At 42.3% G+C, this 17,658-nt stretch overlaps 1 protein-coding gene across 1 annotated transcript; it reads left to right on the plus strand.

The window, feature by feature from the left end:
- The first annotated feature begins 8,153 nt into the window (after positions 1-8,153).
- On the plus strand, positions 8,154-16,283 carry ndufs7 (NADH:ubiquinone oxidoreductase core subunit S7). The gene is made up of 8 exons (XM_079581334.1): positions 8,154-8,222; positions 8,583-8,619; positions 9,499-9,561; positions 10,959-11,079; positions 12,466-12,645; positions 13,832-13,878; positions 13,961-14,049; positions 16,092-16,283. The coding sequence occupies exons 1-8, from the start codon at positions 8,207-8,209 to the stop codon at positions 16,187-16,189; spliced, it is 651 nt and encodes a 216-aa protein (XP_079437460.1). The 5' UTR covers positions 8,154-8,206; the 3' UTR covers positions 16,190-16,283.
- The last annotated feature ends 1,375 nt before the right edge of the window (positions 16,284-17,658 follow it).

A 17,658-nucleotide genomic window follows, 5' to 3' on the forward strand; every position in this document is an offset into this window, starting at 1 on the left:
ACTCACTGGGTCACCATCCTCGTCTCCCTGTAGGGGAAGGGTCTGGATGTCAAAGGCTTTGTGTTGACAGAGAGAATAAAATGGCAGCCTGACTGAGTTTACATTCGCAATGTTGTTGTGGATGGAAACTTGGTTGGGTCTCTGTCCTCTCTTTGTTGGCGTGGGCCTGGGTGTGATGCTAAGCTTATGTTGTGAACATGCTGCATCTGAATCTTTGTCCAAAGGTACTTCTATATTCAACGGCATCTACATCCACCAAAGACGCGTCCTGCTTTCTATAGCTTTCATCTAGGACCTTGCCACATCAAGGCCTATTCTAGTCGTGAAGCTATAGATAAAAAATCGGCTTGGCAAACCGCTGACGTCCTCAGCCTATTTCACGCTCTTCTCTGTTTCGACAGTCGGCCGTTTGCTCGTATCTCCGTATTTTGTCTCTTACGCACTTCTCGGTCTCGTTGCCATCGCTCGCCTCGGTTGCTCAAAATGAGATTCATTTTGGCAGTGATTTTGCGTCTAATTTTGCTTCAGCGTCATTTTTTGGAGAATTTTACATCACGACAATTTCTTCCATTTGCACACATTTATTGAGCGTATTCCACTGCGACAGTTTGCTTCTGCTTGAGTGTTATTTATTATGCAATGTCTCAGTTTGTGCCTCATTGTGTCCTCGTGTCCATTATTGTGTCCTTGTCTTCAATATTGTGTCCTCGTGTCCATTATTGTGTCCTTGTCTCCAATATTGTGTCCCCGTGTCCATTATTATTGGGGCAGCACGGTGGCGTAGCGGTTAGCGCTCACGCCTCACATCAACAAAGTCCTGGTGTAAAGGTTTTAAACTACCCCCCATTTCAGGCTACCCCCCGGTAATTTGAAATCAGTAAGGGGGTAAGATGAACGCGATTTCAAGCTATCCCCCCTGATTTCAGATTACCCCCGTCTCAACTGCTTTCTTCATCCATAAGATACCTCACAGGAACTGCGGTTGGAGCCGTAACTTTAAGGATAGTGGCGTTTACGAACTAAAGCTAACCTTACCTTAGCCCTAACCTTAAGGAGGGTGGAGTCTACGAACTAAAGCCAACCTTACCATAGCCCTAACCTTAAGGATAGTGGAGTTTACGAGCTAAAGCTAACCTTACCATAGCCCTAACCTTAAGGATAGTGGAGTTTACGAACTCAAGCTAACCTTACCTTAGCCCTAACCTTAAGGATAGTGGAGTTTACGAACTCAAGCTAACCTTACCTTAACCCTAACCTTAAGGATAGTGGAGTTTACAAACTAAAGCTAACCTTACCATAGCCCTAACCTTAAGGATAGTGGAGTTTACGAGCTAAAGCTAACCTTACCATAGCCCTAACCTTAAGGATAGTGGAGTTTACCAACTAAAGCTAACCTTACCTTAGCCCTAACCTTAAGGATAGTGGAGTTTTCGAACTAAAGCTAACCTTACCTTAGCCCTAACCTTAAGGATAGTGGAGTTTACGAACTAAAGCTAACCTTACCTTAGCCCTAACCTTAAGGATAGTGGAGTTTACGAACTAAAGCTAATCTTACCTTAGCCCTAAACTTAAGGATAGTGGAGTTTACGAACTCAAGCTAACCTTACCTTAACCCTAACCTTAAGGATAGTGGAGTTTACAAACTAAAGCTAACCTTACCATAGCCCTAACCTTAAGGATAGTGGAGTTTACGAGCTAAAGCTAACCTTACCATAGCCCTAACCTTAAGGATAGTGGAGTTTACCAACTAAAGCTAACCTTACCTTAGCCCTAACCTTAAGGATAGTGGAGTTTTCGAACTAAAGCTAACCTTACCTTAGCCCTAACCTTAAGGATAGTGGAGTTTACGAACTAAAGCTAACCTTACCTTAGCCCTAACCTTAAGGATAGTGGAGTTTACGAACTAAAGCTAATCTTACCTTAGCCCTAAACTTAAGGATTGTGGAGTTTACGAACTAAAGCTAACCTTACCAGATGAAAAGTTACGAGAGTTGTAGCTATTGTTAGCAATTAACATCCGGGCATTTTCTATTTAACACAGCCGTGCCAAACAAACAATACATATTGTGGCGGGGGTAATCTGAAATCAGGGGGGTAACTTGAAATCAGTTTCAGGTCACCCCTGGGGGTAATTTGAAATCGATTTCAAAGGACCGGGGTTTAGGTGAATGGGGGGGTAGTTTGAAATCGCTACACCGGGTTCGATTCTCGAGCCGCACAGAGCCTTCTATGTGGAGTTTGTAGGGCCAGGTTTCCCCTGAAAAAGAGAGTTTACTCTCTGTGGGATCCTGGATAAATAAAGGGAAAATAAACCAAATGAATAAATGCTTAAACATGATGAACTTTTTATTCAGAAAGATCAAATCAATCAATCAAACTTCATTTATATTTAAATAAAGCACAGATTACAACATTTAAAACAATACGCCTGGCACAACCTCCCATTATATATTAGGATTAAATAAATAGATTCGATTAGTCCCCTCCTGGAACCGCCACCTTAACGTGGTGAAGGGGTTTGAGCGTCCGAATGATCCTGGAGCTCTGTTGGCTTGGTGCCCCTGGTAGGGTCTCCCATGGCAAACAGGTCCTAGGTGACGGGTCAGACAAAGAGCGGTTCAGAAGCCCCTCATGAGAGACCAACAGGCCCGGTTTGAACCATGAGGCCGTCCTTCTGTGGACCCACCACCTGCAGGAGGAGCCATAGGGGCTGGTGCAATGTGATATTGGCATGGTTCATGTCTATAACAAAATAAAAGCTTGTAATGTATTTTTCATAGGGTGAAATGTTATGTGGTGTGACTTTAAGATAACCAGAAAAGACTGACTGTGTTTTTGGTTTAGTGTGTTTGTAGTGCTCTAAACTACAGGGTTGGCAAGCTCTACAGTAAGGTTTTTTTCCGAGGAAAATATAATGTGTACCAAATTACAGTCATTCAAACTGCAACCATTCAAATTGCAATTGTAATTTGATTGTGATTATTTGCACAGCCTTTGTTTTGTACTAGCTTTTCCATTTTGAATACTGAAGTATGCACCACTACAACATGTAACAGTGACATTTTTATATACTCGTAATCATTGCTCGTAATCATTGCTTAAGAAGATGAGACGCACGTTTATGGGAAGAAACCAGTGAGTCAGTGTTTAAGCTGCTCAAGATGTTAGCATTCTACCGGTTAGCATTTAGCTTCAACACGGCAAGCCTCTGCAAGAGAAATCCCTGAACCAAACTCCAAGCATCAAGCCGTGGCTACAACATGTGACAGAGGTCAGAGCTGAGCTGTTACTGTAGTATTTCCTCAGTGTTCACAGACGTGATGTTTATTGTGTTGAAGCCATTGACAGTTGACTAATGACAGTTGCTAACCGGTAGCATGCTAGCGTCTTGAACAGCTAAAAAACTGACTCAGACTGAGACTCTGTTGACATGACAAACTGTTAAAATCACAGAGAAAGGTTTTCTGTTTCTTCTTTGATGTGTTCATTTAGTCTGAGGAGTGAAGCAGATCTTTAGTAAATCCTGCTGTAGCTCCACAGACAGAGCTGCTACGTTATGTGGTTATATCACATAAACGTGCGTCTCTGGGGCCGTGATTTAACTGCTACCTTCTTGAGCAATGATTAGCAGTACATAAAAATGCTATCGTCAATCAGTTCTTTCATTTCCATCCTAGAGATGAGTAGAGATATTGTTACATATTGTAGTAATGATACTGATAATGATACTTCGGTATTCAAAATGGCCGCCGGAACTATGCATGATGTCATTGGAAACGCATATACTCAGAGAATTTTTAGATTAAGGAACAATAATAGCCATTTTAAACGTCCAAATGAATCATTTAGCTGTTTTTACACAATGGAAAACTAAGTTCCATGTGTCTGGCCCCCACATATAGCTACGCCACAGTGTATCCCACCCACAAAAAGGAAAGAACTTCAGGGAATTTCATGTAGCATTTAGCCCAGAGGACCCTTTTATACGCTAATTCTTATCTATGATTTCTAGCTTTGACCTCATCTAAATGTCGCTGATGGATTACAACAGCTGAAAACATCTGGATGTTTGATGGCTAATGCTAGCGGCTATAGGAAAAATAAATCGAGCAGGCTAGCGAGCGAAAACCAGACTAGCCGACTTGCTTATTGTCCGCATGTTAGGATTGAATGCCACTTCTTAGACTGTTGCCTAGCTAGATGCTGTAGTTACACCTAAGGCCGTGAATTATAAAAAACATTTCTGTCGGACAAACACAACTGCATTCAACACCCATCAGCATTAAAGAGATGTAAGGTGGATTTTCACTCGTTAAAGCATTTTTATGACAAACATTTGAGACAATTAACTGCAAAGACGTAGTATTGTACATGCCCAGTTGTGTGAGTGCCGCGACTCGTGAGGCAAAATACAGGCAAGCAAAAGAGCACTGAAAAGCTTCCCGGAATAGTCAGCATGCTACCTGTCCACGTTTGGATCGCTTCTCCTCTTTTATTTCTATGTTGTAAGTTTGTAGCATAGAGGAGGAGAGAAAGAGAGATATTTCAGAAGTAAACAACCTGATTGGACCTGACAGGCTAAAGTAATGGATTCTGATTCGCTTCTGAGATCAACAAAGGGAGGGACATAAGAAAAAGTCATAATTATTTAATTAACAAATGTTAGGTCAGATTTTATGCCTATTATCTACACTAATATCTTTTCTATCACAGTTGTATTATCTTCTTTAACCATGCAGTCTTAACTGATTTAAACCATTCCTGTTGGAACATGTTGTAAAACAGTGAAGTGACATAATTACCATAAATGTTGCCAGTTTTGATTGGTTACCAACTAACTACGAACAAAACAGTACCATAATAATCTGAAGTTTTCTTTAAACAGGCCAAGCACTTTTCTCTTCCTGGCAGCACACTGACTTGCAGATCACAGATCCAGTTTCGATGTGACATGACATCTCCTGAAGCGATTAAACGTTATTACAAAATAGTTTTGTCAACAGCTCGGTGAATGCGGCCAGACCAGTCCAGTCAGCCACGGCTCTCCCATTATCTAGGTCAGGCAACAAATACAGTCCTATTTTGTCCCTGCTCCACATCCACAAATTATTTTTAAGTTTTGCAGACAACGATATTGTCCCATTTTGCTCAGGCGAAAGGGCTATGGCACTGGTTTGCATGGCTATCTACTGCAATACATTATGACAATATTGTGTCACAAAGCAGTATTTCAAAACTACACATAATGGCCCTCATTTATCAACATTGCGCAGAGAAGGGCGTATATTTTGGGTGCATTTTGGAAATACGCAGGATCGCGCGCGAGATTTATGAACGCGTGAGTTCCGCCCAGATCCGTGCGTACGCACCTGCAGCTGTTAGTAAGTGCCACGGCTGAAACCCATCGTATTTATGAAAGTCACGCCCATAAATATTCACCACCAAGCTCTTCCACGCCTAGTTTCCGCGACATGGATCAACGGAAGACGACCAGACTTGTAAAAAAGAAGAACTTCACAGAGCAAGAAATACAAATGATAATTTCTGAAGTTGCAAAAAACAAGTTGATACTCTTCGGAAGCTTGAAGAGCGGCATTAAAGGAGCACAAAAAAATAAAATATGGAATGAAATAACAGCGTTGGTAAACTGCGTGGGACCAGTGACAAGGACCACTGATGAGGTAAGTTGTATAGTATTGTGTATTATAATTTATATTATGATAACGCTCATGAACGTGTTAAATCTTAACTATGTATAAACTTTTTATTTTAATTTACAGGTAAAGAAGAAATGGTCTGATCTGAAAATTGGTACAAAAAAAAGAGTCGCTGCTCTTAAAAGAAGTTTAAATCAGACTGGTGGGGTGGGACCAGACCGAAGCTCACTATTGTCAGCGACAGAGGAGCGGGTGGCAGCCCTAATTGGCACGGCCTCAACGGAAGGAGTCGTTGGTGGTGATGGCGACACCGACATGTTTGAGGAGACCCTTGCAGGTGAGCCCTTTCCAAGGACTAAATCTAAATCTGTCTAAACAAATGATTATTTATTTGTGTAATATAGGCCACTGACACAGATTTTCATGATGTGCTTTATTGTAGAACACGAGCCAACGCCAGGCACCAGCGCGCAGGCAGACACGGACGCAGAGGCTGGGACCAGCACACAGCCAGGGGATGGGCCTGTACCTGTCAGCCAAGATACTGCAGCACGATCCGCCCGACAACGGGCCTCAGTGTTGACTGAGGAGGTCCTGGCAAGACAAGACGTCATATGTAACCAGCTCGTTTTGATTAATAAGGCTCTTCTGTCAATAAATGACACCTTGAACAAAATCAATGACAATTTAAAAAAATAAAGAAGTGTTCCAATGATGTTCTTACTTCAAAATAATTTAATGAGAGCCTGTCTAAGCCGCATGGCCCGGCGTGCAGGGGGTGCTGGCCACTGTTCTCTTGGTATCGCCTGCTCCGCGTGTGCGTTAAATGGCACACCGTGGTTCTCTGCGATGTTGTGGAGGACCGCACAGGCCAGGATTATATGGCACACTTTCTCCGGGGAGTATAAGAGCGTTCCCCCTGCATGTCCCAGGCAGAGCCACCTTCCCTTGAGGAGACCAATGCAGCGTTCCACTGTGGCACGCGTCCTTGTGTGGTACTCCAAAAGTGGATAGCCTTTGTCACCTAGAGCATGAAAATTAATTAATTGAAATGTAACCTACATTTATTGAAGAGCTGCCAGCCGCGTTTAACTCACCGAGAAGGTAACTTTGTCTTCTGAGAGCTCCCTCCTGCAATTTTTGGCCCACGCTGCTGTGCTGAAAAATAAATGCATCGTGGGTGCTCCCAGGCCACAGAGCTACAATGTTTAGGAGACGCAGCTTGGCATCACTGATGAGCTGCACATTAATAGAGTGATAGCTCTTTCTATTCACAAATGCGTAGTCATTGACGGATGGCGGTTTCAGACGCACATGTGTGCAGTCAATTGTCCCAATGACATCAGGAAGGCCGGCAATCTCATGGAATTCCCTCTTAATCATTTCTTGCTGGGCATTGTCATATGGGAATCGGATGTAGCGTGGTGTCAAACTTCGGATGGCAGCCGGCACAGACGGTAGGATGAAGCTCATAGTTGGCTTGGTTATTCCAGACCTGTCTGCTATTTCCCTTTGGAACGACCCAGTGGCCAGGAAACCCAGCGTGGACAGCACCTGAAGCGGCACTGAAATGGCACAGGAGCGCGTCTCGCGTAGACGGAATCTACTGATCAACCAGTCTTCTGACTCACTCAGTAAATCACTTCAATCACGGAAGACCCTCTCTCGTCTTAATGCAGCATTTGCATCTTCTAACAGCGCAAGGTCTGCCATTATTGAGAGGGGGTCTTTTGTGACTTCTTCCTCTATTTATGGCTGTGCTGGACCCGCATTGACCAATTGCCTTTCCGCACTGATTGGGGGACTTAAAAATGAATTAATGAATTAATGAATTAATGTATTTTAATTAGCCTCATTAATGACTTAATCCATCAAATTGCATCTTGCAGCTTATCTAATGAAAATGACTACCTTGGCGCGAACAATTAGATTGCATTTTTGCAATGAGTGTGGTGTGAATAAAATATTGGGGATACACCAGGTGCACGGTGCGCTCATATTGATAAATGCCAAAACATGCAGAGATTTTTCGTACACCCCACATACGCTCTGATTTCAGCGTACGAAAGTTTGATAAATGAGGGCCAATGGGTAGTGCAGTGTTGTAATGCTTTCAGAAACTTGGTAGCACTGGCTTGTAAAGCACAAGACAAGACATTATTGGCTTTGCTGATGATCTGAACCAAACCTGACGGACCTGGTTGTCCCCTGGTGAACGGACCAGCTCAAATGTTGAGATAATAAAAATAATGCTAATAATAATAATAATAATGCTAATAATAATAATAATAATAATAATAATAATAATAATAGTAACGATAATAATAACAATAATGATAATAATAATAATAATAATAATGATAATAGTAACGATAATAATAATGATGATAATAATAATAATAATAATAATAATAATAATACACATTTTATTATTATTTTTTCATCTTTTATTTCCCCGTCTTTGCCCGCGTGACTACAGCGCCCCCGCCGCACTTGTTATCAAACAAACCGGAAGTGTTGTGACGTAATCAGTCATCACTGTCTCAAAGATGGCGGCGTTGGTTGGTAAGTGATGCTTTGGCGACTCTTCCTTATCCCTCTGTACACCCAGCAGCCTTTAGCAGCTGTGTGTGACCCGCCGTCCGTGAGCGGGTCCTCTGACCGTGCACTGCCCGGTGTCCGGACTGTCTGTGCCGCACATGTCCAGCGTTTATCCTCTGTGTGCACTGACCTTGTGTTAGCGCCGCTGCTAATGCTAGCTCCGGACCACAACACGCTCAGGAGGACGTTATTATCAAACCTCGCACGAGTTAATGTTTGAGTCATGAACAAAGTATAGCTAGTTGTGAATAAGCCGGTGTTTTTGTCATTCCCGGCGCATACGTAACAGGTTTGATGTAACGCTTGTGTAATGTTGTTTTGCAGCGCCCCGCGTGGCCATGTTTGGCTCCTTTTCAACAAGGTAAAGACCAACTGTTTTATACTGACGGCTCTAAAATGTGTAAAATAGAATAAAAATAAAATAATAGCTGACATGTCTGGAGCTATTACGACACACGCAGGGGCGGACTGGCCATATGTCCATTCTGGAAGAGCACAGAAGGGCCACTGGCTCTAGGGCCACCGGTCCCGCCTCAACCGAGGTTTACCCAAATCTAAAAGCTAAAAAGAAAAGCATCAAAATAGTGAGAAAAAAAGAGGATGTAAAGAAAACAAAAATGTGATGAAAAGTCAACAAAAACACGACAACAAAGCAACGAAAAGGCCACAAAAACGTGACAGAACCAGAACAAAAAATGAGAGACAAAATGTGACAAAAATTCAACAAAAATGTGACAAAAATTCAACAATAATGTGACAAAAATTCAACGAAAATGTGACAAAAATTCAACAAAAATGTGACAAAAATTCATCAAAAATGTGACAAAAATTCAACAAAAATGTGACAAAAATTCAACAATAATGTGACAAAAATTCAACAAAAATGTGACAAAAATTCAACAAAAATGTGACAAAAATTCAACAATAATGTGACAAAAATGTGACAAAAATGTGACAAAAATGTGACAAAAATTCAGCAAAAATGTGACAAAAATTCAACAAAAATTCAACAAAAATGTGACAAAAAATCAACAAAAATGTGACAAAAAATCAACGAAAATGTGACAAAAAATCAACAAAAATGTGACAAAAAATCAACAAAAATGTGACAAAAATTCAACAAAAATGTCCCAGTCCGCCCCTGAACACACGCATTGTCACAACTTGAGCTTTGTTGTTCTGCTGGTCACCCATGTCCTGTATTATTCACAAATGGTATGATCCGACTTTCCTCCTCCAGGCACTTGTCAGCCCTCACCGTCCAGAGGAGCCTGCATACCAGTGGAAAAGGCGACAATACAAGGTGAGGATTCCTTTTGCTAGTCTTTACCATTAAACTATTGAACTGAATCGGGTTAGGGCAGTTCAAAAGTCCTGGATGTTTTGCAGTCATTCACACATTCATCACTCTGGACACACATTATGGACGACCTCCAGAGCAGGGCTGAACGATATGGACAACATTTCATATCCAGATATTTGTGCCAGATATCTCCATATTGATACGATATAACTATGGGTTGGGTGAAAACCAAGCATTTTTCAGAAAACTAGAAACATCACAATGGAAAAGAGTGCAGTATTATTGAGGAACATTTCTTTCGTTCGATATTAAAATCTTAAATGTTCACAGCTCGAAATCGAGAAGATAACGATAGATCTTTCAGCCTTACTCCAGAGTCTGCAATATTTTGAGAAGTCTGTGGTCCTTCTAACGCTAAAGCCTGTCCAATTTAATGCCATTGTCAAATTGTTTTTTTTTATTTCAAAATGTATTTATTATTTTTGAAATTAAGTACAGAAAACACACATCAATGTCCACTCCATTGTCATACTGGGGCAAATAGTCAAGGACAAAGTTCTTGAATAAACTTATGTTTACCATAGCCACCCCAGGGTAATAATACCCCCCCCCCAAAAAAAAAAAAATATATATATATATATATATCAAATGTACATACTGTATAAATATCTCAGATAACTGAGAAAAAAACAACTCTACAATAACGAAAAACAACTCTACAACCAACAAACAGACAAATGAAAAATAAATTAATAATAATAATAATAAAATAAATAGATACAATAAAAAAATAAAAATAAATAAATAAATAAATAAAAATAAATAGATAATAAGGAAATTAAAAAAAATAAAATAATAAATAACAGGGATATACTGTCTTAAATTGCTAAACCCTAAAAAGGGTTGCCAAATACTTTGAAATTTTTCCACAGACTTTTGGACTGTGATCCGAATCTTTTCAAGTTGAAGGAAAGACATGGTGTCACTCACCCAGCGAGAGTGTTTGGGGGGTGAGGGGGACTTCCAGTTAGAGAGGATTAAACGACGAGCCAGTAGAGTAGAGAAGGCCCTTTGAGGTTCTAACATTAGTTTGTACCACTCCGAAAATTGCGTTTTTTGGATCTGGGTCAATTTGCTTTCTACAAATATAGGAAAGCCATTGTCAAATTGTTTTATAGTTGTGTATGTGGCCTTTCACAACACAGTCTGCACCCTGAGTCAGCTCCAAGATGCTTTACGATCAGACAGGAGACCAGATACAAGTTGCATTCATTCATTGCAAACAGACCAGATTCCATGAAGGCCGTCTGTGTGTAGCCCGATACAAATATTTTGATGCCCAGGTATTTCTTCTGACAGTTTATCCTAACACAACCATCTCTCCTCGTGTGTGTCAGTGTGGTGCCGGTGCGAGAGAAGAGCACCGCGGTGGCTGCAGCGAAGCCCCAGGCAGTGGCCAGCAGCAAAGGAGAGTATGTCATCACCAAGCTGGACGACCTGGTCAACTGGGCGCGTCGGGTGAGTGGACGTGTGCTGCGCTCTCAGGCAGCGGAGCCTGAGCACTGAAGTGTATTGAGCCATAACTGTGAATTACAAGGCTTACAGGCATTTGTTTAAAGACTTTAAGTCTCAAGTGACATTTCTTACAAATATTTGTGTTGTCAATATCTTGAAAGCAAGAGAAACGTCATGACGGCGGCTCCGTAGGCAGGAGCGGACCATAGTGGACCACATGCCCGACACAGACACCGCCACTTCTTAAATCATTTAAATTCGGCTTGAAATTGCAGGGAAAAGTTTCAAAACGGTGTTGATGTTAAATATAGTGGGTACATTTCCGTCTGTCAAACTAGTGATCGATCAGCCATGTTGTTCACCATCAGATCACTCGTAAAAAATACAAATAAAGTGAATTTAGAGGCCTAGCCTGTATGTGTACGTGGATCTCTCTGGTCACAATAATAATCAAAAAAGATTTCATTTACTGTCCGCCTCCTTATTGACAAAAGAAAAAGAACTCTACGTGTTTGTCACTCCAGTTTAAATGTTCTAAATGTCGGCGACTTGAGGCCACAGTTTCAGATCCTGCACTTTGTCCAAGAGTCGCTTTCGAGGGTCACAAATGTCTTTCTCACATAGTTTTTCCAACTCTGTGAACAAGGACCGGTCGTCACTTTGAAGCAGCTCTTCATATGAACGGCCGTTCAGTTCTTTCAGTTTCTGTATCTCTGCTACTCAGCCGAGGTTGTAAAAATAGACTTTATGCAAACATCGTAACAAGCTCCACGGTGACGACAAAAGCACTTTATATCATCAACTTTCCAGCGGTTAAAACGGCCCAAATCAGAGCTTTCTTCGTTGCTTTACGCTAACTATCAATACTGTTTGGTAGCCGAAATAAATTCCATTACCCATAATGCAACGGGCGACCCGAGATGGGCATTCGGCTTATTCTTGTATTGTTTCATTATGTTTGTAAGAATGAGGATAAACAGTAGACAATATTGCATAGTGCAGTAGTTTCACCAATTGGCCTTTCTTCTACAGATGCACCGGTCCAGCTTTTTGGCTTCCAATACTGATACCGATACTAGGGGTTTGAATATCTGCCGATATCCGATATTAACCAATACCAAGAGACTCTTTTCTCCAGTGTCAGATTAATACAGTCTTTTATTGCAAGCAAAATGTTACCCATTATATCTACTAAAAAACTAACGGAAAAGCGTTACACTGAAGGATCACTGAACTTTTCTGCACTAAATATCTTCATGTAATGATAAACTCATACAGTGATATGATCATTGCAACTCGTGCATTACAAATATATCATATCAGTAATTCATGAACCAAAACTTAGGTTTGACTTGTTTCCTGACGTCCGAACTGGCCTGTCCCCCTCAGAGCTCCCTGTGGCCCATGACGTTCGGGCTGGCCTGCTGCGCGGTGGAGATGATGCACATGGCGGCCCCGCGCTACGACATGGACCGCTTCGGAGTGGTGTTCCGAGCCAGCCCCCGGCAGGCCGACGTGATGATCGTGGCCGGGACGCTCACCAATAAGATGGCCCCCGCGCTCAGGAAGGTAAAGGTCCCTCCCAGGGCCCATTAAAGCGGGAACAGTTTGGACGAGACAATGAGAGTTTTTTGTGCATTAAATGAAACTAGAGGAAAACATCTGCTCACGAATCAGCTCCATTTGTTTATTTATTTCATGGATGAATAAAATGTTACTGAAATATAATGTAAAATAATATAAGAAAAAAAAAAACGTTTCTCCAGTAGGGCTGTGCAATTAATCGAAATTCGATTACAATTTCCATTACAACAGTAAACAATTACAAAATTAGCATAATTTTTTTAAATGTTTCAATTTTTTTCCAATTTTTTTCCAAATTTTTTTCCAATTTTTTTTTCCACTTTTTTTTCAAATTCTTTTTTCTTTGCAAAGCAGACTTGCGTTATTTCAGGCCGCTGGGATTATTTCCCCTTCGCTTTTCCCGTGCCGTGGCTCGTGCTTTTGCCTGACATAAAAACAAACGGCGCTGTGTGATGATGTCATCAGGCCGCGCTGCTCAGTTTGCTTGCGCAGGTGTGAGGGCTGGCCAGCAGGGGGCAGGCGTGAAACAGGGACCTCTCTTTAATCAAGGCGTACTTGAAATCATTTGTACTTTTATGACTGTCCAGAAAACATAACATATCACCACAGTGTTTTGATTAATAAATAAATGAAATAAAGATAGACTTTTTTTTAAGGCAACAAATAATCGTTTGAATAATCGTGATTTCAATTATGACAAAAATAATCGTGATTATTATTTTTCAATAATCGAGCAGCCCTATTCTCCAGTTTCAGGTATTAGTATTGCAAACCAAGTATCGTTAAAGTACTGGTATCGAAAAAACTGCCCAGCCCTAGTGGTAAGGCGGTATTTTGTGTTATGTGTGAAATGTTTGAGAAACACTGACACAGGGAAAAATCCGTGTCGATGTTTACCAAAAAAATAAGAAAAAAGTGGTCTATGAAAAGGCAGGAACAAAGAGAATCACTGGTTAATTCCTTCGTCCAAACCTCCCAGTAGAAAGTCCTCTGGATAAAGCGGAGAGTTGTGCACACACCGCTCGCTCTCGGGGAGGCAGGATGAGCGGTATCTCTGAGTAAACGTGGCGGGATTTAGCTCCAGCCGGCGCAGGATGGTCACGAGCCGGCGCCGCAGCTGACGCCACAGACCTGCGCTCCGACCACTAAACCTCTCCTCTCTCTGCGGCAGGTGTACGACCAGATGCCCGAGCCACGGTACGTCATCTCCATGGGAAGGTAGGATCGGCCGCCGCACCGCTGGAGTAAACGCTTTGAATTCAGTCTGATCTGATCTGTTGTACATGTTTTGTGTCTGCAGCTGTGCCAATGGCGGAGGCTACTATCACTACTCCTACTCCGTGGTCAGAGGCTGTGACCGCATCGTGCCAGTCGACATTTATGTTCCAGGTGACTTGTGTTAGTCTGAGTGTTCCTGAGTTAGTTTGATTTTGGTTGGCAGTGGGGCGGGGCGCTGTGGCAAAATGTTATGTTTAAATGTATCAAATGTATAAATCAAATCGCAAAAAAGACACGGCGTGATAGACATTCAAAACATGCTTATTCTACTCAGAAACCCGCTGAGCTGCTAGCCTGGCATCCAGACTAATCTCCGATGTTTATTAATTAATAAACAGGAGACTAGTCTGGCGACCCTGTCGTAGAAAAGCTGCTGCTTGAGGCGGGACTAATGTGGGACGACCGAAGCGCAGCAGCCAATGAGAACAGAGCGGATGTGACGACAGAAACAGCGACAAGAAAGTTGTATCATTGGGACATTAACAATGGCGCTCCTGCCACACGGAGTTCAGTAAATGACTTCTGGCGTTTATGTCAGAAAAATAGAATACAAGCATAGGACACAGTGACGCAGCGGTTAGTGCTCGTGCCTCACAGCTCGAAGGTCCCGGGTTCGATTCCCACCTGGACGGGGCCTTTCTGTGTGGAGTTCGCATGTTCTCCCCGTGTCTGTGTAGGTTAGTGGTAGGTTACAAAAAAAAACATGTGCAATAGGTTAATCCTCCAGCCAGGTGTTTCTGACCACCAGCCTGGCTCCACATTATGGAGATGGGTCCCCGAGCGCCGGCCCAAGCTGGCAGCGCACTGCTCCTACAGGTCGCCCCATGTGACACTGAGGACGGGTCAAATGCAGAGAACTCATTTCTCTACAGAGATTAATACAGTATCCGATTTAGATTTAGATTTAGATACCGGAGCATTACGTGAAGTGGTTGCAACAACGTGACGCCCGTTCAGGGAGCTGCTCTGATTGGTCGGTAGGCTCCATATCGCTGCGCGCAATGGAGTGTTGCCAGACCCTCTTCTGTAAAGAAGCGGAGTCTGGTTGGCGAGACTACTGAGCTGCTACTGCTAACCCGCTGTAAAAAATGAAACGTAATGAACAGAAAGCCGAGCCTTTCGCACTTTTCCTCATTCTCAAATACCCGAACTTCAGAGTTTTGGGTGGTGTCTGTTTTTCCACAAACGGCGCACTCAGCGGCATATAAGATAAGAGATAAGATAAGATGGTCTCTTATCATGGACACACGTGTGTGCGCTCCCACGTGAACGTCAGTGCGAGCCGGTGTCCACCATAGACTGACCCACCGGACACAAGTTGAGAGGCAGACGACAGAGGCAGATGACAGACTGTAGCTCTGGTGTAGTTCATTATTTTACATTTGGACTCAGTCCCCAGAGCTACAGCCAAATCTAACCAACAGTCTTGATTTACTAGATAATAATAATGATTAAAGAAAAATAGTAAAGTAAGTGAAGTATTTTAACTCCCATATATTGAGTGTATGCGCAAATTGGAAATAAAATGTCTAACTTGTTGAACACTGATCTGGGTGGTTGATCTGTGGTGTGCGTGAGCGTCAGGCGAGGCAGCGCATCATCATGTCAGATTGTTTCAATGAGGAGTAAAGAGTAATTCCACTACATCGTTTTAAAGTGGACCTATCCTGCAAAACGTCCTGTTTTTCCTAGCTTTAAACCATGTTCTAACGTTGTTCCCTCTCCTCACTATCCCCTCTAGTGCACTATATCGTGGTCATGCCATTTTGTAGGGGCGTTCGAATGTCCAGAGAGAAAAAGTAGTTCACTTAACATTTCCCACAATACATTCTGAAAAGTAGTGGGTTGTGTATTTCTCATGAATAAACTACTTCAATATAAACAGTTATGGTGAAAAGATGCTAACGTTTGCCGCTTCCCTTTTGAAATGACCGATAGCTTCCTCTCTCGGACAAAAAGGCAATAATCCAAGCCATTTTCTTCCTTAATGTCAAATCCATATGAAATAGAATCTAGCTGACTCATATTAATACATAAATATTCCACTGTCTTGAGTTTGTGCATCTGTCCAATACCACAGTGTGTGAATAAAACCTGTCTCTAAAGGCTCAGTGAAGGCATCAAAGAGGGTAACAGTCTGCCCTTCTCTGCAGGATGCCCCCCCACAGCCGAGGCCCTCCTGTACGGGACACTACAGCTCCAGAAGAAGATCAAACGGGAGAAGAAGATGCGGATTTGGTACAGGAAGTGAATGCGTTTGTTTGTATCTATTGTATAAATGTAATTTTGTGATTTTCTTTGGGGGCGTGGCTCCTCCTCGTGTCCCACTAGCTCACCTCAATAAAGCCTCTTGTCATTTATTTGCTGTCAGGTGTCTTATGTAAGAGGTGTGTTTCGGCCTGGGAACCAAATGGAGGCCCCCACAGCTCCCGTGTCAAATCAAACATAAATAAATATCACAAAGGGCAGTTCTGTTGCTGCTCTCTGGTCAGGAACGACAATAAAAATGAGTGAGGAGTGAGCCAGGAAAGATCAAAATAAAAGAGTTTGATCAGCGCTTTCTTTTCTAAAGGAGACAAAAACAGTGCCTCTCGAAAGTATTCATACACCTTCAACTTTTGCCCATTTTGTCATGTTTACAGCCCTAAACATAAAGATTATATCTAGATTTTTTTACTGAACGTTCACACACAAGTAACAGTTGTTTGTTTATGTAAGCTACTAAACAGGTGCGCATGGGCGGTGACCCATGAACTGCCATCATAAATGTGCGGGTTCCCGCTTTCTCTCTCGCTCTGCCTCCACTTCAAGATAAGATAATCCTTTATTGATCTCACAATGGAGAAATTCACTTGTTACAGTCGGCGTTCAAGAAGATCACTCAGAGTGTGCAAAAACAGACAGGAAAATGTGCAACCAGTTAAATAGAATAAAAACGAGGTCTCCCATGTACAACAAGCAAAGCAGAAATACAACAATAGGTGAACAGCAACAATAAAAATAGGATAAAAACTAGAACAGGTCATATAAGTAAAGGCCCTCCTGACCAGCTTGTTCAGTCTGTTCTTGTACCGCTCTGTGCGGCTCGGGGCCCAGCACACGGCAGCGTAGTGGAGAGCAGAGGCCACCACAGAGTCATAAAAACAGTCATAAGAACATGCAAGCTCCACACGGAAAGACCCCGTCCTGGTGGGAATCAAACCCGGGACCTTCGAGCTGTGAAGCGGAGGTGCTTACAGCTGTGACAGTAAATGAACCAACCCCTCTGGTCAGGGGGCTGTGAGAGGTTTTCAAGATAGTATTTTTTTAATTCACATCAGTCAATTTCCCGGCTAAATATCCACGGCCTAAATCATATCTCACCAAGGCCGTGGGAACCCAGGGTGCTGAGGGCGCTGCAGCACCCCCTGGTGGATAGCTTGTGAACTGCAGGCAATATTAACCCCTCGACTCCCACCTGAACCGAGCACATTTTCTCCAGCTTTACCCCAATCCAAAAGCTTCTGGAAAAAAGCAGTGAAAATAGCAACAAAACTGAGACGAAACAAGGATGGAAATGTGACAAAAAAGTGAGAAAACATTGACGAAAAAGTGACGAAAAATTGATGAAAAAGTGGCAAAAATGTCACAAGAAATTGACAAAAATGTGATAAAAATTGGACGAAAAATTAAGAAAAAATGGACGGAAAAGTGACAAAAAAGTCACGAAAATTTGACAAA

Source organism: Gobius niger (assembly GCF_951799975.1).
Source record: "Gobius niger genome assembly, chromosome: 22".
Lineage (NCBI taxonomy): Eukaryota > Metazoa > Chordata > Actinopteri > Gobiiformes > Gobiidae > Gobius > Gobius niger.